The sequence below is a fragment of the Oncorhynchus nerka genome, linkage group LG25, assembly GCF_034236695.1.
Source record: "Oncorhynchus nerka isolate Pitt River linkage group LG25, Oner_Uvic_2.0, whole genome shotgun sequence".
Lineage (NCBI taxonomy): Eukaryota > Metazoa > Chordata > Actinopteri > Salmoniformes > Salmonidae > Oncorhynchus > Oncorhynchus nerka.
Genome location: NC_088420.1, coordinates 34,700,267 through 34,723,727, shown reverse-complemented (window position 1 = coordinate 34,723,727; position 23,461 = coordinate 34,700,267). Strand labels below are relative to the sequence as shown.

Below are 23,461 nucleotides of genomic sequence, written 5' to 3'. Positions count from 1 at the left end.
GCTGTATCACCGCCTGGTAAAGCAACTGCACCCACAGGGCTCTCCAGAGAGTGATGCGGTCTACCCAACACATCACCGGGGAAAAACTACCTGCCCTCCAGGACACATACAGCACCCAATGTCACAGGAAGGCCAAAAAGATCATCAAGGACAACAACCACCCAAGCCACTGCCTGTTCACTCAGCTATCACCCGGAAGGTGAGATCAGTACAGGTGCATCAAAACTGAAACAAAGAGACTGAAAAACAGCTTCTATCTCAAGGCCATCAGACTGTTAAATAACCCTCACTAGGCAGCTTCCACCCGGTTACATAAACCTGCACATTAGAGGCTGATGCCCCATATACATATACTTGAAATCACTGGCCACTTTAATAATGGAACACTAGTCACTCTAATAATGTTTATATATCCCTTGATTGCCATTATTTTACTTTTAGGTTGTGTGTATTGTTGTGAATTGTTAGATATTACTGCACTGTTGGAGCTAGTAACACAAGCATTTCGCTACACAGGCAATAACGTCTGCTAAACATGTGTATGTGACAACTTGATTTGATGTGGAATCATGTAGTAACCAAAAAAGGGTTAACTTCTTGAGTGTAGGGGGCAGGATTTTCGTTTTTGGCTAAAAGATGTATGTACCCATTTGAAACGGCCTATTTCTCAGGCCCAGTAACTAGAATATGCATATAATTGTCAAATTATGATAGAAACACTCTAAAGTTTCCAAAACTGTCAAAATATTCTCTGTGAGTATAACAGAACTGATATTGCAGGCGAACACCTGAGGAAAATCAAACCAGGAAGTGCTGTTTTTCCTGAAAGCTCTCTGTTCCATTGGATGCCTTGCCTCCATTTAAAGGAATATCAACCAGATTCCTTTTCTTATGGCTTCCTCAAGGTTTCAACAGTCTTTAGACATAGTTTTAGGCTTTTATTTTGAAAAATGAGCAAGAAAGATAACATCGCGTCAGTGGATAGCTGGGTGTTCGTAGAGTTTTGCTTGCGCAACAGAGTGGGGCAGCCATTGTATCTCCCTCTCCTATTGAAAAAGCGACAGTGCCGGTTGATATATTATCGATTATATATTTTAAAAACAACCTGAGGATTGATTATAAAAAAATGTTTGACATGTTTCTGTGGACATTACGGATACTATTTGGAATTTTCATCTGCGATGTCGTGACCGCTCGAGCCTGTGGATTTCTGAACATAAAGCGCCAAACAAATGGAGGTATTTTGGATATAAAAATAATCTTTATGAACAAAAGGAAATTTTATTGTGTAACTGGGAGTCTCGTGAGTGCAAACATCCGAAAATCATCAAAGGTAAGCAATTTAATCTATTGCTTTTCTGACTTTCGTGACCAATCTACTTGGCTGCTAGTGTTTGTAATATTTTGTCTACTGAGAGAGATGTTCTTACATAAACACTTGTTATGCTTTCGCCGAAAAGCTGTATTGAAATCTGACACGCCAGGTGGATTAACAACAAGCTAAGCTGTGTTTTGTATATTGCACTTGTGATTTCATGAAAATGAAATATTTGTAGTAATTTAATTTGAATTTGGCGCGCTGCAATTCAGCGGGTGTTGATGAAAATGATCCCGCTAAAGGGAAGTTAAACAAATAAAGAAGTTAAACAAATACAAATTATATTTGAGATTCTTGCCTTGATGACAACTTTGCACACTCTTGGCATTCTCTCAACCAGCTTCATGAGTTAGTCATTTTGCCTTTATTTAACTAAGCAAGTCAGTTAAGAACAAATTCTTATTTTCAATGACAGCCTAGGAACAGTGGTTTAACTGACCTTTTCAGGGGCAGAATGACAGATTTTTACCTTGTCAGCTTGGTGATTTGATCTTGCAACCTTTCGGTTACTAGTCCAACGCTCTAACCACTAGGCTACCTGCCACCCAGGTGTGCATTGTTAAAAGTTAATTTGTGGAATTTCTTTCCTTCTAAATGCATTTGAGACAATCAGTTGTGTTGTGACAAGGTAGGGTGGTATACAGAAGATATCCATATTATGGCAAAAACATATCAAATAAGCAGAGAAACGACAGTCCATCATTTCTTTAAAACAAGAAGGTCAGTCAAAGCATCAAGCGCTATGATAAAATTGGCTCTCATGAGGACTGCCACAGGAATGGAAGACCCAGAGTTACCTCTGCTGCAGAGGATAAGTTCATTAGAGTTACCAGCCTCAGAAATTGCGGCCCAAATAAATTCTTCACAGAGTTCAAGTAACAGATACATCTCAACATCAACTTTTTAGAGGAGACTGTGAGAATCAGGCCTTCATGGTTGAATTGCTGCAAAGAAACCACGACTAAAGGACACCAAAAAGGAGAAGAGACTTGCTTGGGCCAAGACATTTACATTTTACATTTAAGTCATTTAGCAGACGCTCTTATCCAGAGCGACTTACAAATTGGTGCGTTCACCTTATGACATCCAGTGGAACAGCCACTTTACAATAGTGCATCTAAATCTTTTAAGGGGGGGGGTGAGAAGGATTACTTTATCCTATCCTAGGTATTCCTTAAAGAGGTGGGGTTTCAGGTGTCTCCGGAAGGTGGTGATTGACTCCGCTGTCCTGGCGTCGTGAGGGCGTTTGTTCCACCATTGGGGGGCCAGAGCAGCGAACAGTTTTGACTGGGCTGAGCGGGAACTGTACATCCTCAGTGGTAGGGAGGCGAGCAGGCCAGAGGTGGATGAACGCAGTGCCCTTGTTTGGGTGTAGGGCCTGATCAGAGCCTGGAGGTACTGAGGTGCCGTTCCCTCACAGCTCCGTAGGCAAGCACCATGGTCTTGTAGCGGATGCGAGCTTCAACTGGAAGCCAGTGGAGAGAGCGGAGGAGCGGGGTGACGTGAGAGAACTTGGGAAGGTTGAACACCAGACGGGCTGCGGCGTTCTGGATGAGGTGTAGGGGTTTAATGGCACAGGCAGGGAGCCCAGCCAACAGCGAGTTGCAGTAATCCAGACGGGAGATGACAAGTGCCTGGATTAGGACCTGCGCCGCTTCCTGTGTGAGGCAGGGTCGTACTCTGCGGATGTTGTAGAGCATGAACCTACAGGAACGGGCCACCGCCTTGATGTTAGTTGAGAACGACAGGGTGTTGTCCAGGATCACGCCGAGGTTCTTAGCGCTCTGGGAGGAGGACACAATGGAGTTGTCAACCGTGATGGCGAGATCATGGAACGGGCAGTCCTTCCCGGGAGGAAGAGCAGCTCCGTCTTGCCGAGGTTCAGCTTGAGGTGGTGATCCGTCATCCACACTGATATGTCTGCCAGACATGCAGAGATGCGATTCGCCACCTGGTCATCAGAAGGGGGAAAGGAGAAGATTAATTGTGTGTCGTCTGCATAGCAATGATAGGAGAGACCATGTGAGGTTATGACAGAGCCAAGTGACTTGGTGTATAGCGAGAATAGGAGAGGGCCTAGAACAGAGCCCTGGGGGACGCCAGTGGTGAGAGCGCGTGGTGAGGAGACAGATTCTCGCCACGCCACCTGGTAGGAGCGACCTGTCAGGTAGGACGCAATCCAAGCGTGGGCCGCGCCGGAGATGCCCAACTCGGAGAGGGTGGAGAGGAGGATCTGATGGTTCACAGTATCGAAGGCAGCCGATAGGTCTAGAAGGATGAGAGCAGAGGAGAGAGAGTTAGCTTTAGCAGTGCGGAGCGCCTCCGTGATACAGAGAAGAGCAGTCTCAGTTGAATGACTAGTCTTGAAACCTGACTGATTTGGATCAAGAAACACAAGCAATGGACATTAGACTGGTGGAAATCTGTCATTTGGTTTTTGGTTCCAACCGCCGTGTCTTTGTGAGACAAGGGGTGGATGAGTGGATGAATGGATGTGAAACATGGAGTAGGAGGTGTAATGGTGTGGGGATGCTTTGCTGGTGTCACTGTCAGTGATTTATTTAGAATTCAAGGCACACTTAACCAGCATGGCTACCACAGCATTCTGCAGTGATACGCCATTCTATCTGGTTTGCGCTTTGTGGGACTATCATTTGGTTTTCAACAGGACAATGACCCAACACACCTCCAGGCTGTGTAAAGGCTATTTGATCAAGAAGGAGAGTGATGGACTGCAGCATCAGATGACCTTGCCTCCACAATCACCCGACCTCAATCCAATTGAGATGGTTTGGTATGAGTTGGATCGCAGAGTGAAGGGAAAGCAGCCAACAAGTGCTCAGCATATGTGGGAACTCCTACAAGACTGTTGGAAAAGCATTCCAGGTGAAGCTGGTTGAGAGAATGCAAAGAGTGTTCAAAGCTGTCATCAAGGCAAATCTGATTTGTTTAACACTTTTATGGTTACTACATGATTCCATATGTGTTATTTCAAAGTTTTGATGTCTTCACTATTATTTTACAATGTAGAAAATAGTAAAAATAAAGAAAAACCCTTGAATGAGTAGGTGTATCCAAACTTGTGACTGGTATTGTAGGGCATATAATTATAATCAAGTATGATGATATTAATAATAACAATAAATTATAATTATTAATGTTCCACAAAAATACCTACCTACAGAATGTTTTAATATATTTAATTTGAATTAATAATGGATGTTTATCGTTAAAATATTGAAATTACTGATATATATTCTCTCATTTCTCCTTCTTTACAATAAATAATTAAGTATCCCACTTTGCCAATCAATGTATCCAAATTTACCAGTATCGACTGAAAAAATGTGGTCTCAGAACAATTTGTGTTTGAAGACATCATCCATCCTGTGTTTAATATTTCTTCCTTTTGTCCTTTATAAATTATAGTAGAGTTCCAAAGCTATTTAGAATAGTATCATGTTGGGGACATGACAATGGGATGATTCTGACAATGATTCTGTAAGGTTTTCCAGAAAGCACATTTTCAATATTCACCCTAAATAATTACATTATTGCAAAGAACTGCATGATATGTCATCAGATTATTGGTTTATTTGTTCAAGATGTCTTTATTCATAAGACCATGTGGCAACATCAACCATTTCCTGAAAATCAAACTGTGAACTTGTATCGACCCTCACCTTTGGCCCAGTGCAGTCAAAAATGTGATTTTCTTGTGTTGCAGATATATATTTACACGCTATGAGGTTGGAATAATACTGTGAAATTGATAATGCCATTTTAGCGTACTAGCTGTTTGCAAAGCCTGCCTGAAATTTCAGCCTTATTTGGTGGGATGGAGTTTTGGCCTGCCTGGTGACATCACAGGTAAAATAGTTCATAGACCAAAAAGAAAGAGAGTTCCAAACCTCTCTGCCCTGTTTTCAGTTTTCCCTCCCCACTCAGACCACTCCCAGTCCTATCAAAATTCTTACTTGAGAAATTGCTCTTTGCTAAGAAGCTATTTTTGTTTATTTTTAACTATTTTAATTGAAAACAATCATAGTAAGGTAATTTATTGTTATTTATTTATTTTACTCTTATTTTACCAGGTAAATTGACTGAGAATACATTCTCATTTACAGCAACTACCTGGGGAATAATTACAGGGGAGAGGAGGGGGTATGAATGAGCCATCTGGAAACTGGGGATGATTAGATGGCCATGATGGTATGAGGGCCAGATTAGGGATTTAGCCAGGACACCAGATTACTTTTACAATAAATGCCATGGGATCTTTAGTGACCACAGAGAGCCAGGACCAATTTTGTAGAGGCATAAAATAGACTAATGTTTATGATAACATCATTTTGTTTTGTGAATGGCTACTAAATCTTTATTTGTTACATGTTCATGTTTGCCATCCATCCCTGATCCTGAAACTTTTAAATGAAACAGCTTCATAGGCTGCCTATTTTGTATTCATCATTTATTTAGTTATCCATTAGGCTAGATCGCCAACAGATGATCCCGTTGAGATTAAAATTATAATTCCTCCTACAATAATTGATATATGTATTCATCACAATGTAGACCTGTCCCAATACTGCAATCAAACATTAGGAGAGAGTTTAGAGTTTTCGTACTGGTGCAGTTTCAAAGTATTTGTGAAGGCATATTTTTTCATGGACTTCATAGCACAAGATCGATTTAAGATAAGACTTAGCTTTTGCCTGGGTGGAAAGATGTCCCTTATCACATATCCTGTGTGGGTGCCGTTTGGCTCAGTTGGTAGAGCATGGCGCTTACAACGCCAGGGTTGACTCATGTGGCCTAGGTAGGGTCTAGGCAACAGATTGGTTATCAAACTTTATTTGGTGTGCAGTGCGTCTTACTGGCTATACCCTTCTCATAGAACTTTGCCATCTACTCATTTAAATGAGTTTGTTTACAGATCTGGGTTGAATGTATAGTTGTAATAAATTTGCTGTTGATAATAGTATGTCGTTTTCCCTGTTGCCCACATCCATCTACCCAGTCATCATCATGCACCCGAGTGGTACAGGCAGGATCTAGGATGGTCTTTTGAAATACAACGTTATTCAATTGAGTTTCTATACCCGTAGGCGCAATAGGGAATACTTCGAAACAGACCAAGCAGACCAGTCCTAGGTTTGAGAAGTCAATGAGAGAAGTGGGAAAAGTATTTCTTAGTTGTTAATTATCTATAAGTCTAAAGGCACAACCTAGATTCGAAACAATGTCTTAAGTAGTTGAACATGTCCTTACTACAACCACCTGAAAGTGACAAACTGACACGTTTTCCTTTTCGTCAAAAACAACTTTATATATAAGGAGTGCCTTAGATACATGCGCAGTTTGGCGGAGACCATGAGTTAGATTACATGTTTCTGCGCATGAGTTTAAACTAACCAACGTCGCCTACCTGTGTGATCAGGGATATTTAATTATTTATTTATTTTTTACCCCGTTTCTCCCCAATTTTGTGGTATCCAATTGATAGTTACAGTATTGTCTCATCACTGCAACTCCCGCACGGACACCTATTGGATAATCAATTTCTGCCTTTCTTCACACTGTACTGTCTTTGGTTATTCTGCTTCCACCCAAAACGGAAGTGATTGTAGTCAAACCAGACATTTGTAGTCAAACCAGAACATTCTACAGCTGTCAAGAGTTCATTCAAGAGGTGAGCATCGAGGAGCAGAGTGAAAGATGCACAGAGCTATCAAGAAAACACATTTCAAACAGTTGGTAAGTAACGTTACAGGCAAATGATTATATCAGACTAACTAGCTATTCATTCGCAATGTGGCAAATACAAAAAAAGCACACATAGTACAAGCTCTGGTGTTGTAGGTGATTGATAGCTATGCTAGCTAACTTATATGTCTAACTTATCTTCCCCGTGCACGAAACCATAGAAAGGTTAACAGTTCATGGATTTTCCTTGCTTTATTAATACATATGAAAAAAGTACATTGCATAGTTTTGAAAATCGGATCATATTTGATCTCACAGCCAGCTTCACAGACCTTAGCTAGCTGAACATGTAGCTAACGTTAACTAGCTGTTACTGTAGCTAGTTAGCTAGCTTATGCAACCTCGTAAACAATGAGTTACGAAACGTAAAAAAATGTCAATCTTCAGTGATACAATGACTTTAAAGCCATTGAAGCACAATTTCAACGGAGACCATAATTTAATGTATAGCTACTATTTGCTCCCAATTTGGTACTGTATGGTGCTGTGACGTTGGCTAGACTGCTGTGTGAATGACCTTTACTCTGATAATTCAAATTGTCTTTCAGACACAGGTTCAGATATATCTGTTCCTGTTTTAGGTTGGTGATAGGATTGATACTCCCGGTCAAAATGTTGTATAAGCCAGTGCATATCTTGGGATGTCATGTCAGCTTGTTTACAGAAGAGTTTGGCCCAGATCCCCCCTTCTGTGTTATGTAGCTCACACTTTCTGCTGTAGCTGACCTCCAAACAATACCCATTAGATGTTGTTTTCGCCCAAAAGGTACACCTGAACAGAATCTGTAGTATCCTGTTTGATTCAACGCCTTGCTGTTTATTGGACTACACAAAATGCTGCCGAATTGTCCATATCGTAATGGTAGCTTTCAAGTTTGATAGGCATGAGAGCAGTTATGTTTACGCTTGTTATGCCATTTATTGAAAAATACATTTCCTCTGTAGTCTGGTCTCCCAGAGGTTTCAAAGCACCTTGGTGGTGGCAGAGCACAACAATGACAAGCTGACCCCCATTACACTGAGTGCTATTACTGCAGCCAAGAAACTAGGAGGAGACGTGTCCTGTTTAGTTGCTGGAACAGACTGTGCAAAGTTATGCTAAATCTTGGGTTTGATCAGATGGTGCCTAAAGAAAGTATTCACACCCCTTGACCGTTTCCACATTTTGTTGCTACAGCCTGAATTAAAAAAGGGTTAAATTTATATTTTGTGTCACTAGCCTACACACAATACCCCATATTGTCAAAGTGGAATTATGTTTGACATTTTTTTTAAACAAATTAATTAAAAAGTAAAAGCTGAAATGTCTTGAGTCAATAAGTATTCGACCCATTTGTTATGGTAAGCCTAAGTAAGTTCTGGAGTAAAGCTGCTTAACAAGTCACAATAAGTTGCATGAACTCACTCTGTGTGGAATAATAGTGTTTAACACGCTTTTTGAGTGACTACCTCATCTCTGTACCCCAACTGTACAATTTATCTGTAATGTCCCTCAGTCGAGCAGTGAATACACCCAGTCACTATAAAGTTACAGGTTTCCTTCCTAACTCATGTGCCGGAGTGGACGGAAACCGCTCAGGGATTTCACCATGAGGACAATTGTGACTTTAAAACAGTTAGAATGTAATGGCTATGATATGGAAAATGAGGATGGATCAACAACATTGTTGTTACTCCAATACTAACCTAATTGACAGTGGGAAAAGGAAGACAGTACAGAATACAAATATTCCTAAACATGCAGCCTGTTTGCAACAAGACACTAAAGTAAAACTGCAAAGAAAATAAATGTATGTCCTGAATACAAAGTGTTATGTTTGGGGCAAACTGAGTACTAGAGGTCGATTTTAATTAGGGCCGATTTCAAGTTTTCATAACAATCGGAAATCTGTATTTTTGGACACCGATTTGGCCCAATTTTGTATTTTATTTGATTTTTTTTGCACCTTTTATTTATCCTTTATTTAACTAGGCAAGTCAGTTAAGAACACATTCTTATTTTCAATGACGGCCTAGGAGCGGTGGGTTAACTGCCACGTTCAGGGGAAGAATGACAGATTTTTACCTTGTCAGCTCGGGGATTCAATCTTGCAACCTTACAGTTAACTAGTCCAACGCTCTAACCACCTGATTACATTGCACTCCACGTGGAGACTGCCTGTTATACAAATGCAGTAAGAAGCCATGGTAAGTTGCTAGCTAGCATTAAACTTATCTTATAAAAATACAATCAATCATATAATCTGCGTTTCATATAATCGATGCGGTGCGTATTCGCGAAAGAGGACTGTTTTACACCAATGTGTACCTAACCATAAACATCAATGCCTTCCTTAAAATCAATACACAAGTATATATTTTTAAACCTGCATATTTAGTTAATATTGCCTGCTAACCTGGCTCGTTGCGAACTCTGTGAAGACTATTTCTTCCTAACAAAGACAGCCATTTGCGAAAAAGCACAATCGTTGCACGACTATACCTAACCATAAACATCAATGCCTTTCTTAAAATCAATACACAGAAGTATATATTTTTAAACCTGCATATTTTGCTAAAAGAAATCCAGGTTAGCAGGCAATATTAACCAGGTGAAATTGTCACTTCTTTTGAGTTCATTGCACGCAGAGTCAGGGTATATGCAACAGCTTGGGCTGCCTAGTTTGCCAGAATTTTACGTACTTATGACATAACATTGAAGGTTGTGCAATGTAACAGGAATATCTAGACTTATGGATGCCACCTGTTAGATAAAATACGGATCTGTTTATTCTTTCAGTGAAATACGGAACGTCTTGTTTTCGAGATGATAGTTTCCGGATTCGACCATGTTATAATGACCTAAGGCTCCTATTTCTGTGTTATTATGTTATAATTAAGTCTATGATTTGATAGAGCAGTCTGACTGAGCATTCATTCAAACAGCACTTTCGTGCATTTTGACAGCAGCTCGTCGCTGTGCTTCAAGCATTGTGCTGTTTATGACTTCAAGCCTATCAACTCCCGAGATTAGGCTGGTGTAACCGATGTGAAATGGCTAGCTAGTTAGCAGGGTGCACGCTAATAGCGTTTCAAACATCACTCGCTCTGAGACTTGGAGTGGTTGTTCCCCTTGCTCTGCAAGGGCCGCGGCTTTTGTGGAGCGATGGGTAACGCTGCTTTGATGGTGGCTGTTGTTGATGTGTTCCTGGTTCGAGCCCAGGTAGGGGTGAGGAGAGGGACGGAAGCTATACTGTTACACTGGCAATAGTAAAGTGCCTATAAGAACATCCAATAGTCAAAGGTATATGAAATACAAATTGCATGGAGAGAGATATTCCTATAATAACTACAACCTAAAACTCCTTACTTGGGAATATTGAAGACTCCTTTTTAAAGGAACCACCAGCTTTCATATGCTCTCGTGTTCTGAGAAAGGAACTTAAACGTTAGCTTTTTTACATGGCACATATTGCACTTTTACGTTCTTCTCCAACACTTTGTTTTTGCATTATTTAAACCAAATTGAACATGTTTAATTTTATTTGAGGCTAAATTGATTTGATTGATATATTAAGTAAAAATAAGTGTTCATTCAGTATTATTGTAATTGCCATTATTACAAATATATATATTTTTAAAATCGGCCGATTAATCGTTAACGGCTTTATTTGGTCCTCCAATAATCGGTATCGGCGTTGAAAAATCATAATCGGTCGACCTCTGCTGAGTACCACTCTTCATATTTTAAAACATGGTGGTGGCTGCATCATGTTATGGGTATGCTTGTCATCGGCAAGGACTAGGGAGGTTTTTTTAGGCTAAAAAGAAATGGAATAGAGCTAAGCACAGGTAAAATCCTAGAGGAAAACATGGTTCAGTGTGCTTCCCAACAGACACTGGGAGACAAATCCACCTTTCAGCAGGAAAATAACCTAAAACACAATGCCAAATATACACTGGAGTTGCTTACCAAGAAGACATTGAATTTTCCTGAGAGGCCTAGTTACAGTTTTGACTTAAATCGGCTTGAAGATCTATTCCTCGGGTGTGAATACTTGCACTACATGACCAAAAGTATGTGGTCACCTGCTATTCGGACATCTAATTTCAAGATCATGGTCATTAATATGGAGTTGGTCCCTCCCTTTGCTGTCTCCACTCTTCTGTGAGAACTTTCCACTAGATTTTGTAACATTGCTACGGGGACTTCCTTCCATTCAGTCGCCATAGCATTAGTGAGGTCAGACAGATGTTGGGCGAATAGGAGTTCCAATTTTACCCAAAAGTGTTTGATGGAGTTGAGGTCAGGGCTCTGTGCAGGCCAGTCAAGTTCTTTCCCACCGATCTCAAAAAAGCATTTCTGTATGGACCTCGCTTTGTGCACAGGTGCATTGTCATGCTGAAACAGGAAAGGGCCTTCCCCAAAGTGTTGCCACAAAGTTGGAAGCACAGAATCGTCTAGAATGTTATTATATGCTGTAGCGTTAAGTTTTCCCTTAACTGGAACTAGGGGGCCTAGCCCGAACAATGAAAAACAGCCCCAGACTATTCCTCCTCCACCAAACTTTACAGTTGGCGCTATGCATTCAGGTAATTGGAGTACTTCTGGCATCCACCAAACACAGATTTGTCTGTCGGACTACCAGATGGTGAAGTGTGACTCATCACTCCAGAGAATGCTTTCCACTGCTCCAGAGTCCAATGGCGGCGAGATTTACACCACTCCAGCTGATGCTTGGCATTGCGCATGGTGATCTTAGGATTGTGTGAGGCTGCTCGGCCATGGAAAACCATTTCATGAAGCTCCCAATGAACATTTCTTGTGCTGACATTGCTTCCAGAGGCAGTTTGGAACTCTGTAGGAGGGTTGCAACTGAGAACAGATGATTTTTACGTGCTTCAGGACACCCCTGTCCCATTCTGTGAGCTTGTTTGGCTTACCACTATGCAGCTGAGCTGTTGCTCCTAGACGTTTCCACTTTACAATAACAGCACTGACAGTTGACTGGGGCAGTTCTAGCAGGACAGAAATTTGACTAACTGACTTGTTGGAAAGGTGGCATCCTATGACAGTGCTACGTTGAGTCACTGAGCTCTTCGGTAAGGCCGTCCTACTGCCAATGTTTGTTTATGGAGGTTGCATGGCTGTATGCTCTATTTTTATACACCTGTCGGAAAACGGGTGTGGCTGAAAATAGCCAAATCAACTAATTTGAGGGGGTGTACACATACGTAAATGAGATTTGACATTTATTGAAAATGAAATGTAACAAAAAAATCTAAAAACATGTGTCCACTTAGATAAAAAGTGCTCAAGGTTGACCTATTTTGCATAATTAATGTTTTGGCATTCAGGTACAAAAAGTAACTTTCTGAGCACTTCTACAATGGGCAAATATTTATGGGAAAAGATAAACAGTTGAGATTTATATATTTTTAAAAGCTTACAAACAGGGTTTACCCATTAAATGTCAATTAGCTAAAAAACACAACTCAGATTTGTCATTCACATACAGTAAGTTTTATATTTGAGTTTGTGTTGTGCCCGCCATAGGTCGAGACCCAACATGCGCTTAAATACAAGGTAGGTTTCATGTTTTTTTAGATAAATGTAGACCGTTAAAGGTCCACACATCAAACAATGTTGACTTGAATGGGAATATCTGTTGATTTTATATTATACTGTCAATCCTCCATCGGAAACCTATTGCAATTATATAAATAATAGAATAGACATGACCATTTATGCTGACATTTGACAGTGTTTGGACCATCGGCCATCTTTATGGGAGTAATTCAAAATTAACATTTCAATAAAAATTTCAATGGTGTACCAGCTAAATGGCAGTGGTCTGAAGGGATGTCCATTCTATGAATTACATTTCTATGATTGAAATGACACACCCTGTATTCAAGAATGTCTCAACCGATGGCGGGCACAACACAAACTTCAGATGTAAAGTAGGGTCTAAACTACAACGTGAATTTGACGTTTGATGTATAATTTCTTGAGGTTTGTTTTCAAGAAATTATAAAGCAGTTTGACAACCTTGTTTTGTAACCTTTTAAATGATATCAAACTCAACTTTCTTCCATGAGAAATCATGTATAGAAGGTTTTGTTTAAATTAAAATGGAGGCTGTCAAAAAGCGCTTGAAGTCAAGTGGATTTACCCGATATCCAGACCTAGACGCTTAGTGGTTTTCTTCAAGGGATTGAATTGCTGTATATTTATCATCTCTTCAGGTTGCACAGGAAGTCAGCAAAGTCCTAGGTGTGAAGACAGTCTGATTGCTCAAAATGATGCTTACAAAGGCTCTCTGCCAGGTATGTATATCCAGAGTGTGAAGCAGATACAGGCAATAGATTCACTGAAGCTGTAAATGAGTTGGAAGTTTTACTTCAGCATCTTAATTAAAAATCGGAGTAATAAAAAATAAAACATCTATTTGCGTGTGGTGTTAACAGCAACTTGCATGTCTTTCCACAGAGGAATTGACTCCACTTATACTGGCAACCCAGAAGCAGTTCATCTTCACCCATATTTGTGCTGGAGCTTCTGCATTTGGGAAAGTAAGGTTATAAGACCCTTTATATACAGTCGAAGTCGGAAGTTTACATACACTTAGGTTGGAGTCATTAAAACTTGTTTTTCAACCACTCCACAAATTTCTTGTTAACAAACTATAGTTTTGGCAAGTCGGTTAGGACATCTACTTTGTGCATGACACAAGTAATTTTTTCAACAATTGTTTACAGAGATTATTTCACTTACAATTCACTATATCACAATTCCAGTGGGTCAGAAGTTTACATACACTGAGTTGACTGTGCCTTTAAACAACTTGGAAAATTCCAGAAGATGATGTCATGGCTTTAGAAGCTGCTGATAGGCTAGTTGACAATTTAAGTCAATTGGAGGTGTACCTGTTGATGTATCTCAAGGCCTACATTCAAACTCAGTGCCTCTTTGCTTGACATCATGGGAAAATCAAAAGAAATCAGCCAAGACCTCAGAAAATAAATTCTAGACCTCCACAAGTCTGATTCATCCTTGGGAGCAATTTCCAAATGCCTGAAGGTACCACGTTCATCTGTACAAACAATAGTACGCAAGTATAAACACCATGGGACCACGCAGCTGTCATACTGCTCAGGAAGGAGACTCGTTCTGTCTCCTAGAGATGAGCGTACTTTGGTGCGAAAACTGCAAATCAATCCCAGAAACGCAGCAACGGACCTTGTAAATATGCTGGAGGAACCTGGCACAAAAGTATCTATATCCACAGTAAAACGAGGCCTATATCGACATAACCTGAAAGGCCGCTCAGCAGGGAAGAAGCCACTGCTCCACAACCTCAATGAAAAAGCCAGACCACAGTTTGCAACTGCACATGGGGACAAAGATCATACTTTTTGGAGAAATGTCCTATGGTCTGATGAAACAACAAAAATAGAACTGTTTGGCCATAATGACCATCGTTATGTTTGGAGGATAAAGGGGGGGCTTGCAAGCCAATGAACACCATCCTAACCTTGAAGCACGGGGGTGGCAGCATGATGTTGTGGGGGGTGCTTTGCTGCAGGAGGGACTGATGCACTTCACAAAATAGATGGCATCATGAGGTGGGGAAATTTATGTGGATATATTGAAGCAACATCTCAAGACATCAGTCAGGAAGTTAAAGCTTGGTCACATGGGTCTTCAAAATGGACAATGACCCCAAGCATACTTCCAAAGTTGTGGCAAAATGGCTTAAGGACAACAAAGTCAAGGTATTGGAGTGGCCATCACAAAGCCCTGACCTCAATCTTAAAGAACATTTGTGAGCAGAACTGAAAAAGCATGTGCGAGCAAGGAGGCCTACAAACATGACTCAGTTACACCAGCTCTGTCAGGAGGAATGGGCCAAAATTCATCCAATTTATTGTGGGAAGCTTATGGAAGGCTACCCAAAACGTTTGACCCGAGTTAAACAATGTAAAGGCAATGATACCAACTACTAATTGAGTGTGTGTAAACATCTGACCCACTAGGAATGTGATGAAGGAAATAAACACAGAAGTTAATCATTCTCTCTACTATTATTCTGACATTTTCACATTCTTAAAATAGTGGTGATCCTAACTGCCCTAAGACAGGGAATTTTTACAAGGATTTAATGTCAGGAATTTTGAAAAACTGAGTTGAAATGTATCTGGCTAAGGTGTATGTAAACTTCCAACTTCAACTGTACGTACCTTCAGGTCATTTGTCACTTCTTAGGAAAGCGATCTGCCTGCAGATGATTTCATTTATTTCGTAGGATGGATTTGGTTTCATAAGCCTAGTGTAAAAACATATAGCTGTTATGAGTATGCTGTATTCTGATGTATTTCTGAAACTTATTTGTAGAGCATCTTTGGTTGATCGTTACAGATTGCCTTATATCCCTGCTTATTTACCAACCTGTCTTTTCTAGAATCTCCCCCCCAGAGTGTCTGCCAAGTTGGATGTTGCTCCTATTTCAGACATTATTGAGATCAAATCCCCTGACACCTTTGTCAGAACCATCTATGCCGGTAATTAGCTTTTTGTGAATGTGTTATGAGAAGATACATTTGAACTAAAGCATATAGCTATTGTTTTTTCCCCAAACCAACCTACAGTGCCTTGCAAAAGTATTCATCCCCCTTGGCATTTTTCCTATTTTTTTGCATTAAAACCTGTAATTTAAATGTATTTTTATTTGGATTTCATGAAATGGATATACACAAAGTAGTCCAAATTGGTGAAGTGACAATAAAAAATAACTTGTTTCAAAAAATTATATCAAATGGAAAGTGGTGTGTGCATATGTATTCACCCCCTTTGCTACGAAGCACCTAAATACCCAACCAATTACCTTCAGATGTCACATAATTAGATTGCACACAGGTGGACTTTTTAAGTGTCACATGATCTCAGAATATTTACACCTGTTCTGAAAGGCCCCAGAGTCTGCAACACCACTGAGCAAGGGGCACCACCAAGCAAGCGGCACCATGAAAACCAAGGAGCTCTCCAAACAGGTCAGAGACAAAAAAAAAAAGTTGTGGGTTGGGTTCTAAAAAAAATATCTGAAACTTTGAACATCCCATGGAGCACCATTAAGAATATGGCACCTCAACAAAAAAGAAAGAGTATGGCAGCTCAACAAACCGGCCAAGAGAGGGCTGCCCACCAAAACTTACAGACCAGGCAAGGTGGGCATTAACTAGAGAGGTAACAAAGAGACCAAAGATATCCATGAAGGGGCTGCAAAGCTCCACAGCGATATTGGAGTTTCTGTACTTAGGACCACTTTAAGCCGTACACTCCACATGGCTGGGCTTTACGGAAGAGTGGCCAGAAACAAGCCATTGCTTAAGAAAAGAATAAGCGAACACGTTTGGTGTTTGCCAAAAGGCTTGTGGGAGACTCCCCAAACATATGAAAGAAGGTACTCTGGTCAGATGAGACTAAAATTGAGCTTTTTGGCCATCAAGGAAAACACGATGTCTGGTACAAACCCAACACTTCTCATCACCCCGAGAAAACCATCCCCACAGTTAAGCATGGTGGTGGCAGAATGCTGTGGGAATTTTTCTCATCGGCAGGGACTGGGAAACCTGTCAGAATAGTTATGCACGATCAATTTATTTAAAAATGTTTTATTTTTCTTTCTTACAAAATATTTTTTCTTGTGAATCTTCAAAGTGGCATGTTATGTAAATCAAATGATATAAACCCCCCCAAAAATCAGTTGTAAGGCAACAAAATAGGAAAAATGCCAAGGGGGGTGAATACTTTCGCAAGCCACTGTATACTACTAAGATATCCTTCAGAATTCTTGAGCACATTATAATTCACCAATGCATTTTAGAGTGCTTGAGACATTTTTTGATACTCAAAATGGATTTTGTTTGATATTATCTTTGGAAGTCAATTGAAATTGTCCCTGCATTTGGGACTGCTCTTGTGAATTTGAAAAGTAACTCATGTACTGTACCATTGGGAACTGGTTTGCTTGTAGATATAGCGCCAATTCAGTCTTTTGGCAATACCAGCAATGCCTAGATCCCAAAAGCCTAATTTCTCAATTGCACTTATGGGCTTTGAATGAATCAAAATGACATTATCCACTTAAACCGTTGCTGTTTAATTGTCATGTCCAAATAGGTCATATTGAAAACTCATGGTGAACCTTGAGCCCAGAAGATGTTTCCCAAATTAGATTCTGTGAAATTAATTCTCCACTTTTATTTCCCATTTGTCATCAGAGTTGTATGAGGTTTAGAGTTAGATAACAAAACATCACTGTTTGTCTCATTCCCAGGAAATGCTCTCAGCACTGCCAAGTGTAATGACAATGTCAAGGTTTTCACTGTCAGAGGGACATCCTTTGAGCCCACTGAGGTGGATGGAGGCAGTGCTACATCAGAGGAAGGTAGCTATAGTACTAACCATGCACTGATACACACATGAAAAGCATACATACAAAAGCCATTGTTCTTGTTTATCATTCTAAAATAATTATTTAATTTCCTGACTGGATAACTTATTTTGTCAGGGTATAGTTAGTTTTATTTAATATGATCCCCATGAGTTGTTTATTTCAGTTGCTGCGTCTGCTTCCGCTGGGATGTCTGAGTGGCCGGAAGCAACCTTGACCAAGAGTGACTTTCCAGAGCTGACCAGTGCTAAGGTTGTGGTGTCCGGAGGTAGAAGTCACCTTCAGCTCATCATACTATTTGCCTTACAGATCAATTTATTTGTCATGTTCATGTAAACGTTTAAATAAATCATCGTCCTTTTAGGAAGGGGACTGAAGAATGGAGAGAACTTCAAGCTGCTCTATGACCTTGCTGACAAAATTAATGCTGCAGGTAAGTGGGTAATTTAGAATGAGTCTTTCAATGACAACAAATGTTACTTTCTATATTTGAATAACTGATAAATTATTGGTGAAAAAAATTGGATTGCATTTTTTTTGTCCATTAGGTTTGAATTGATTTCCCCCACAGTTGGTGCTTCCAGAGCTGCTGTGGATGCTGGATATGTCCCCAATGACATGCAGGTTGGACAGACTGGCAAGATCGTGGCCCCCGTAAGTGACAAACTCTGGATCATTTTACACTCATCCTATTCTTTGATAGGCAATGTTGTGCTCACAATGGTGTCATCTGTAATAATATTGCACACATTTTCAAGATACCGTTAAACTTTTAGTGTGTCTACACTTACAATTCTTTTCAGAAAAATGCGAATATATGTTTTCTGAGGAGTTACCCACCCACTATCAATTATTGAGCAAGTTGCCCGCAGCTTGACAAAGACCTGTTAGACAATTCCTGGAATTCAGTGTTCTAAAGATGTGAATTTAACCTAAAAGGCCAAAGGGATCCATCATCCGGTTCAACTGGGATATCCTAGCTGTGTTATCCACACATTAGATCCCATGAAATGTAGTTAATGGCACATATAGGCTCCTAAATGATTTAGCTGATCCATTAAAGAGCAGTGCAGTGGGTGTCTGCGCAGACCCCCAGATCAGGTCATTCTTCCCAAATTGTATTTTGCTAATGTTTTGACAAGATTGTCATGTAGGCTTAATGTATTAAATGCAATTTGAATTGCAGTATTTTATTTTTTATCCTGTTCATATTTGTCAGTCAGTTGTTCATTGTCTTCATACACACCACTTAAAGGATTCATATAAATATTAGAAGGTAATTTGTTATCGCTATCTTCAGGCATTGTTAGGACAGAACCATGCGTGTCTTATCAGTGTTACGGTCTGGTCTGTCTGACACCTTTTTTTATTTCAGGTCTACAATTTTGTTTCTAGTGTCCTTTGACAGCTCTTTGGTCTTGGCCATAGTGGAGTTTGGAGTGTGACTGTTTGAGGTTGTGGACAGGTGTCTTTTATATCGATAACAAGTTCAAACAGGTGCCATTAATACAGGTAACGAGTGGACAGAGGAGCCTCTTAAAGAGGAAGTTACAGGTCTGTGAGAGCCAGAAATCTTGCTTGTTTGTAGGTGACCAAATACTTATTTTCCACCATAATTTGCAAATAAATTCATTAAAAATCCTACGTGATTTTCCAGATTTGTTCCCCTCATTTTGTCTGTCATAGTTGAAGTGTACCTATGATGAAAATTACAGGCCTCATCTTTTTAAGTGGGAGAACTTGCACAATTGGTGGCTGACTAAATACTTTTTTGCCCCACTGTATATGTATGTATGTATATAAATATATATATATTTTTTTTAAATTGGTTAACAATAGCATCACCACACTTGAATGACTAGCTAGCGATGCAGTCATGCTGCATGTAGGGAGTTGTTTTGACACCTGAGGGAAAGCTAGCAACACAACAGCAGGTGTGTCTGCCTGGTCTTCTTATTGAAAACCGCAAAGCTGCTAAAAGAGCTCAAAGAGAAGAACTCTGAGAAGACTCTCCAAATAGGCTAGACATGCATGTACTCTGATATTTCCATACAGTGATATTTAAGAACTAAAGCTGTCGTTTTCCCTCTGCTACAGTAGGACCGTGCTCTTGCTGGACAGTACCTCTCATTGTGAAATATTGGTCATCACTTTTAGTCGTTAGTACACTTGTGTTCATAAATTCATGCTCTGCTCCTCCGAGACTACTCCAATAACATTAAATAGCACTGAAATATTAATATGGCAGTGCATTACGCTGAAAGCCTCTGTTTTTCCCCAGAGGTGGAGGGTCATACACTCTGCTTCACCACCCCCAGCATTCTCTCTGAGATAACATGGTCAGGGTCAGCACTAGAACAGCTCCATCCTCTAATATGGAAACCCAGGGCTGCGTTGTGTACGGAAAAACATAATGCAACGTTCAATTAAACAAACGGTGTTGTTCTGAAAGACTAATTGAAAAACTGGTTGTGTTGTGGGTTAAAGGCACCGCTGCCCTTTTAAATACGTTAAATACGTACTCATTGCTTCAAGCCTCACCGACCAAACTTACCTCAGTCTGTTCAAGAATATTTTGGAGAAACGTGTTCAGTACCAGCCGTTACACAACGGAGCGAATGTTCAATCGAATTGAACTCACCCCAGGACTGCCCTGCAATCAGCTGCATCAGACTTAGGGTGCCAATGAGGGACTCTGGTATCATGGTCAGCTCTTGATGACTTTTTCTGGAGATTTCCATTTCCTCCTGTAAATATGGTCTTACCTGTGTTCAGCAGTCTGAAACAACTGACACTACATAGATGTGTATGTGCACCAAGCTCTTGTGTTATTATATTGATAAAGCTTGTTTGTCCTTGTTGTCTCTGCAGGAGTTGTACATCGCTGTTGGCATCTCTGGAGCTATTCAACATCTGTCTGGGATGAAGGTCAGCAAGTTACCATTCTTGCTTGATTTTTTTCCCTCCAGAATCTTCTGTTAGGTATACACAAGTATAAGAAAAAAGAGCATGTTGTGATATTGTGAACTATGTTTTATTCTGCAGACTATTGTTGCCATTAACAAGGACCCAGAGGCTCCCATCTTCCAGGTGGTTGACCAGGGTCTGGTGGCTGATCTCTTTAAGGTGAGATAGCATGCTGATTAATGAACACCCTTGCCATGACTGAAACAAACCCAACACTGCACCAGCCTCCTGCACAGCGCTGAATACCTGATCAGCAAGAGAGGCATTTCAATAACCAAGACATGACAAAAGTGACAGTCAGAAAATTCTATTCAGCGTTTCCCCAATACATTTTGCAAGACACATTATTATCCCTCCTAATGGAAATGTGCATCTGTTGAATTATTGAGGTGCTGAATTAATCAGGTGAATTGTGGCCAGAGCCTGCTGCTCGGTTAAGATGCAACGACGGCTCTCCTTCTAACCATAAAAATAAATCGATAGTTAACTTAAGTGGCTGGGTGTTTCTCAGGTTTTATTTTCTCTTCCCTAGTGTCAGTACTTTACATGCTTAGCTGCCCTCTACTGTCTGGCTGGCACATATGGCCAGTGTGCCAGAGGGATGACAAACTCTTGGACAAGAGGGCCTTTGCTTTCGGTGAAAGAGAAGGAGCTTTTATTTTTTCTTGTGTATGTGTCCTGTTCATCTTTTATTTACTGTGGGGGGGGGTGTGAGAGGCCCAGGTGTTCTGGGTAAACTCTGTAAAAGTGACTGGTAATAGCTCGTGGCAGCAGAGTTGTGACCTGCTGGTTATCATCTTACACGTGATCACTCCTCGGATAACCGATTAAAATGTATGGGCTTTCTCCTCTTCCTTCAATTGAAAACTGATCCCCGGGACACACTACTCGGGTGCTACTGATATAGTTTGTCAGGTACCCTCGCTCATGCCCCTCATGCCCAGTTACTCTCAGATTTTAATTGGTTTATCAATTAATTGATGTCACCCCAAAACCATGAGACTAAACACTGACAGTTATAGCAAAGCTCAACCCTCCATTTCCATGTCGCAAGCATACACCATGTTCATTGTGTCAACCTGGCTATATTTGCCTGGTTAGGGAGGTGTAACCATCTTAAACTCTGTTTTTCTCTCACTAGGCTGTGCCTGAGATGACTGCAGCATTGAACAAGTAAGCCAGCGTTCAGCTAAGCAGCCATCCCACCACTCTTACCTGGGTACTAAGACTGTAACCACGGATACAACTCTCCTACAACCTCTGCCTTAAATGGTTTCTGGAGCTGCTACTATCATCATTATCACCGTTGCTACTGTTATCATCATTGTACCTAAATGGCAACAGAATAACACTCTCAGTTTACAAACTGTCTTTTTATGTACGTAGGTAGGAAAATGCCACAAATAATGTTTTGCTTACCTGGCGTAGGTGATATTTTTATCCCTATTAATGCATATTTTGTATTTAACGTAGCATCACAAAGGTCATCTTCGGGAAGTCTAAACCTGCCTCTTCACTTATTAACTTTTTTTTTTATACCAAAAGCTCTTGGTATAATGATGAAACTGACTGTAAATGACTGTTCTTTTACCAGGTTTGCCTTTGAATTGCTTTTACTCTGCAATGAATTCCCTTCATGATCAACTTACAAAATGCCTGTTGACATTAAAGTGCACAGGGTTAGTTTGCCATATCGAAGGTTTATCCTATAATACGTTTTCTTCTGATAACACTTTGCACAACTTCAATTACAAAACCCTCCAGATTTGGTAGCTGAAATGTTCCTCAAGTGTCTGGCTTATGATTTCACTGAGCTTTTTTTGTCATAATTTGAATACAAACATTAGCATTGATAATGTTTTTTATTTTACCTTTATTTAACTAGGCAAGTCAGTTAAGAACAAATTCTTATTTTCAATGATGGCCTAGGAACAGTGGGTTAACTGCCTGTTCAGGGGAAGAACGACAGATTTGTACCTTGTCAGCTCGGGGGTTTGAACTTACAAGACCAACACTCTAACCACTAGGCTACCCTGCCGCCCCATGTATGTAGAAAGACTAAGGTAAGAAAGAAATAAACTAGGAACACAACTCAACACATTTGAACAGATTAAATGTACTCAGCAGCAGTCCGAACAGAGAGGACTGTACTTAATGTTGGGGTCTGGAGACATCAGGCTGACTTTTGAACTATGTTTGTTAAATGTCTAAGGGTGTTCGGTCTAGCGTCTCCAGTCCCTAATCAAGTAATTTAGACAAACCACCCAGTTCCACACCCACCCAGCCCCATCCCCAAATGATATCTAATGTACAGTGCTTTCAAAAAGTATTCATACCACTTGACTTATTCCACATTGTGTTACATCCTGAATTTAAAATGGATTAAATATACTTTTTTGCCTTATGGCTAACGAGACATGGTGTGATGAAAGAAACATACAGGAACTCAAATCCTTCTGTTCACCTGATTTAGAATTCCTCACAATCAAATGTCGACCACATTATCTACCAAGACAATTCTCTTCGATTATAATCACAGCCGTATATATCCCCCCCCCCCCCCCAAGCAGACACATCGATGGCTCTGAGCGAACTTTATTTGACTCTTTGCAAACTGGAATCCATTTATCCGGAGGCTGCATTCATTGTAGCTGGGGATTTTAACAAGGCTAATCTGAAAACAAGACTCCCTAAATTTTATCAGCATATCGATTGCGCAACCAGGGGTGGAAAAACCTTGGATCATTGTTACTCTAACTTCCGCGACGCATATAAGGCCCTGCCCCGCCCCCCTTTCGGGAAAGCTGACCACAACTCCATTTTGTTGATCCCTGCCTACAGACAGAAACTAAAAAAAGAAGCTTCCACGCTGAGGTCTGTCCAACGCTGGTCCGACCAAGCTGACTCCACACTC

The 23,461-nt window shown here is 40.4% G+C and overlaps 1 protein-coding gene across 1 annotated transcript; it reads left to right on the top strand.

Annotated features, from left to right (window-relative positions):
- The first annotated feature begins 53 nt into the window (after positions 1-53).
- Positions 54-22,330, top strand: LOC115109798 (electron transfer flavoprotein subunit alpha, mitochondrial-like). The gene is made up of 14 exons (XM_065009934.1): positions 54-199; positions 8,090-8,208; positions 13,373-13,453; positions 13,617-13,699; positions 15,589-15,688; positions 16,097-16,177; positions 17,464-17,574; positions 17,747-17,848; positions 17,945-18,013; positions 18,152-18,234; positions 20,452-20,508; positions 20,626-20,706; positions 21,080-21,216; positions 21,689-22,330. The coding sequence occupies exons 1-14, from the start codon at positions 54-56 to the stop codon at positions 21,702-21,704; spliced, it is 1,266 nt and encodes a 421-aa protein (XP_064866006.1). The 3' UTR covers positions 21,705-22,330.
- Positions 22,331-23,461: the final 1,131 nt, after the last annotated feature.

Excerpts from the sequence above, each read along its gene's own strand:
- LOC115109798 (XM_065009934.1), top strand. The coding sequence starts at position 54 with ATGCGGTCTACCCAACACATCACCGGGGAAAAACTACCTGCCCTCCAG. Across the intron at positions 200-8,089 it reads ACTCAGCTATCACCCGGAAG|TCTGGTCTCCCAGAGGTTTC; the intron begins GTGAGATCAGTA and ends TTTCCTCTGTAG. Across the intron at positions 18,014-18,151 it reads TGACAAAATTAATGCTGCAG|TTGGTGCTTCCAGAGCTGCT; the intron begins GTAAGTGGGTAA and ends TTTCCCCCACAG.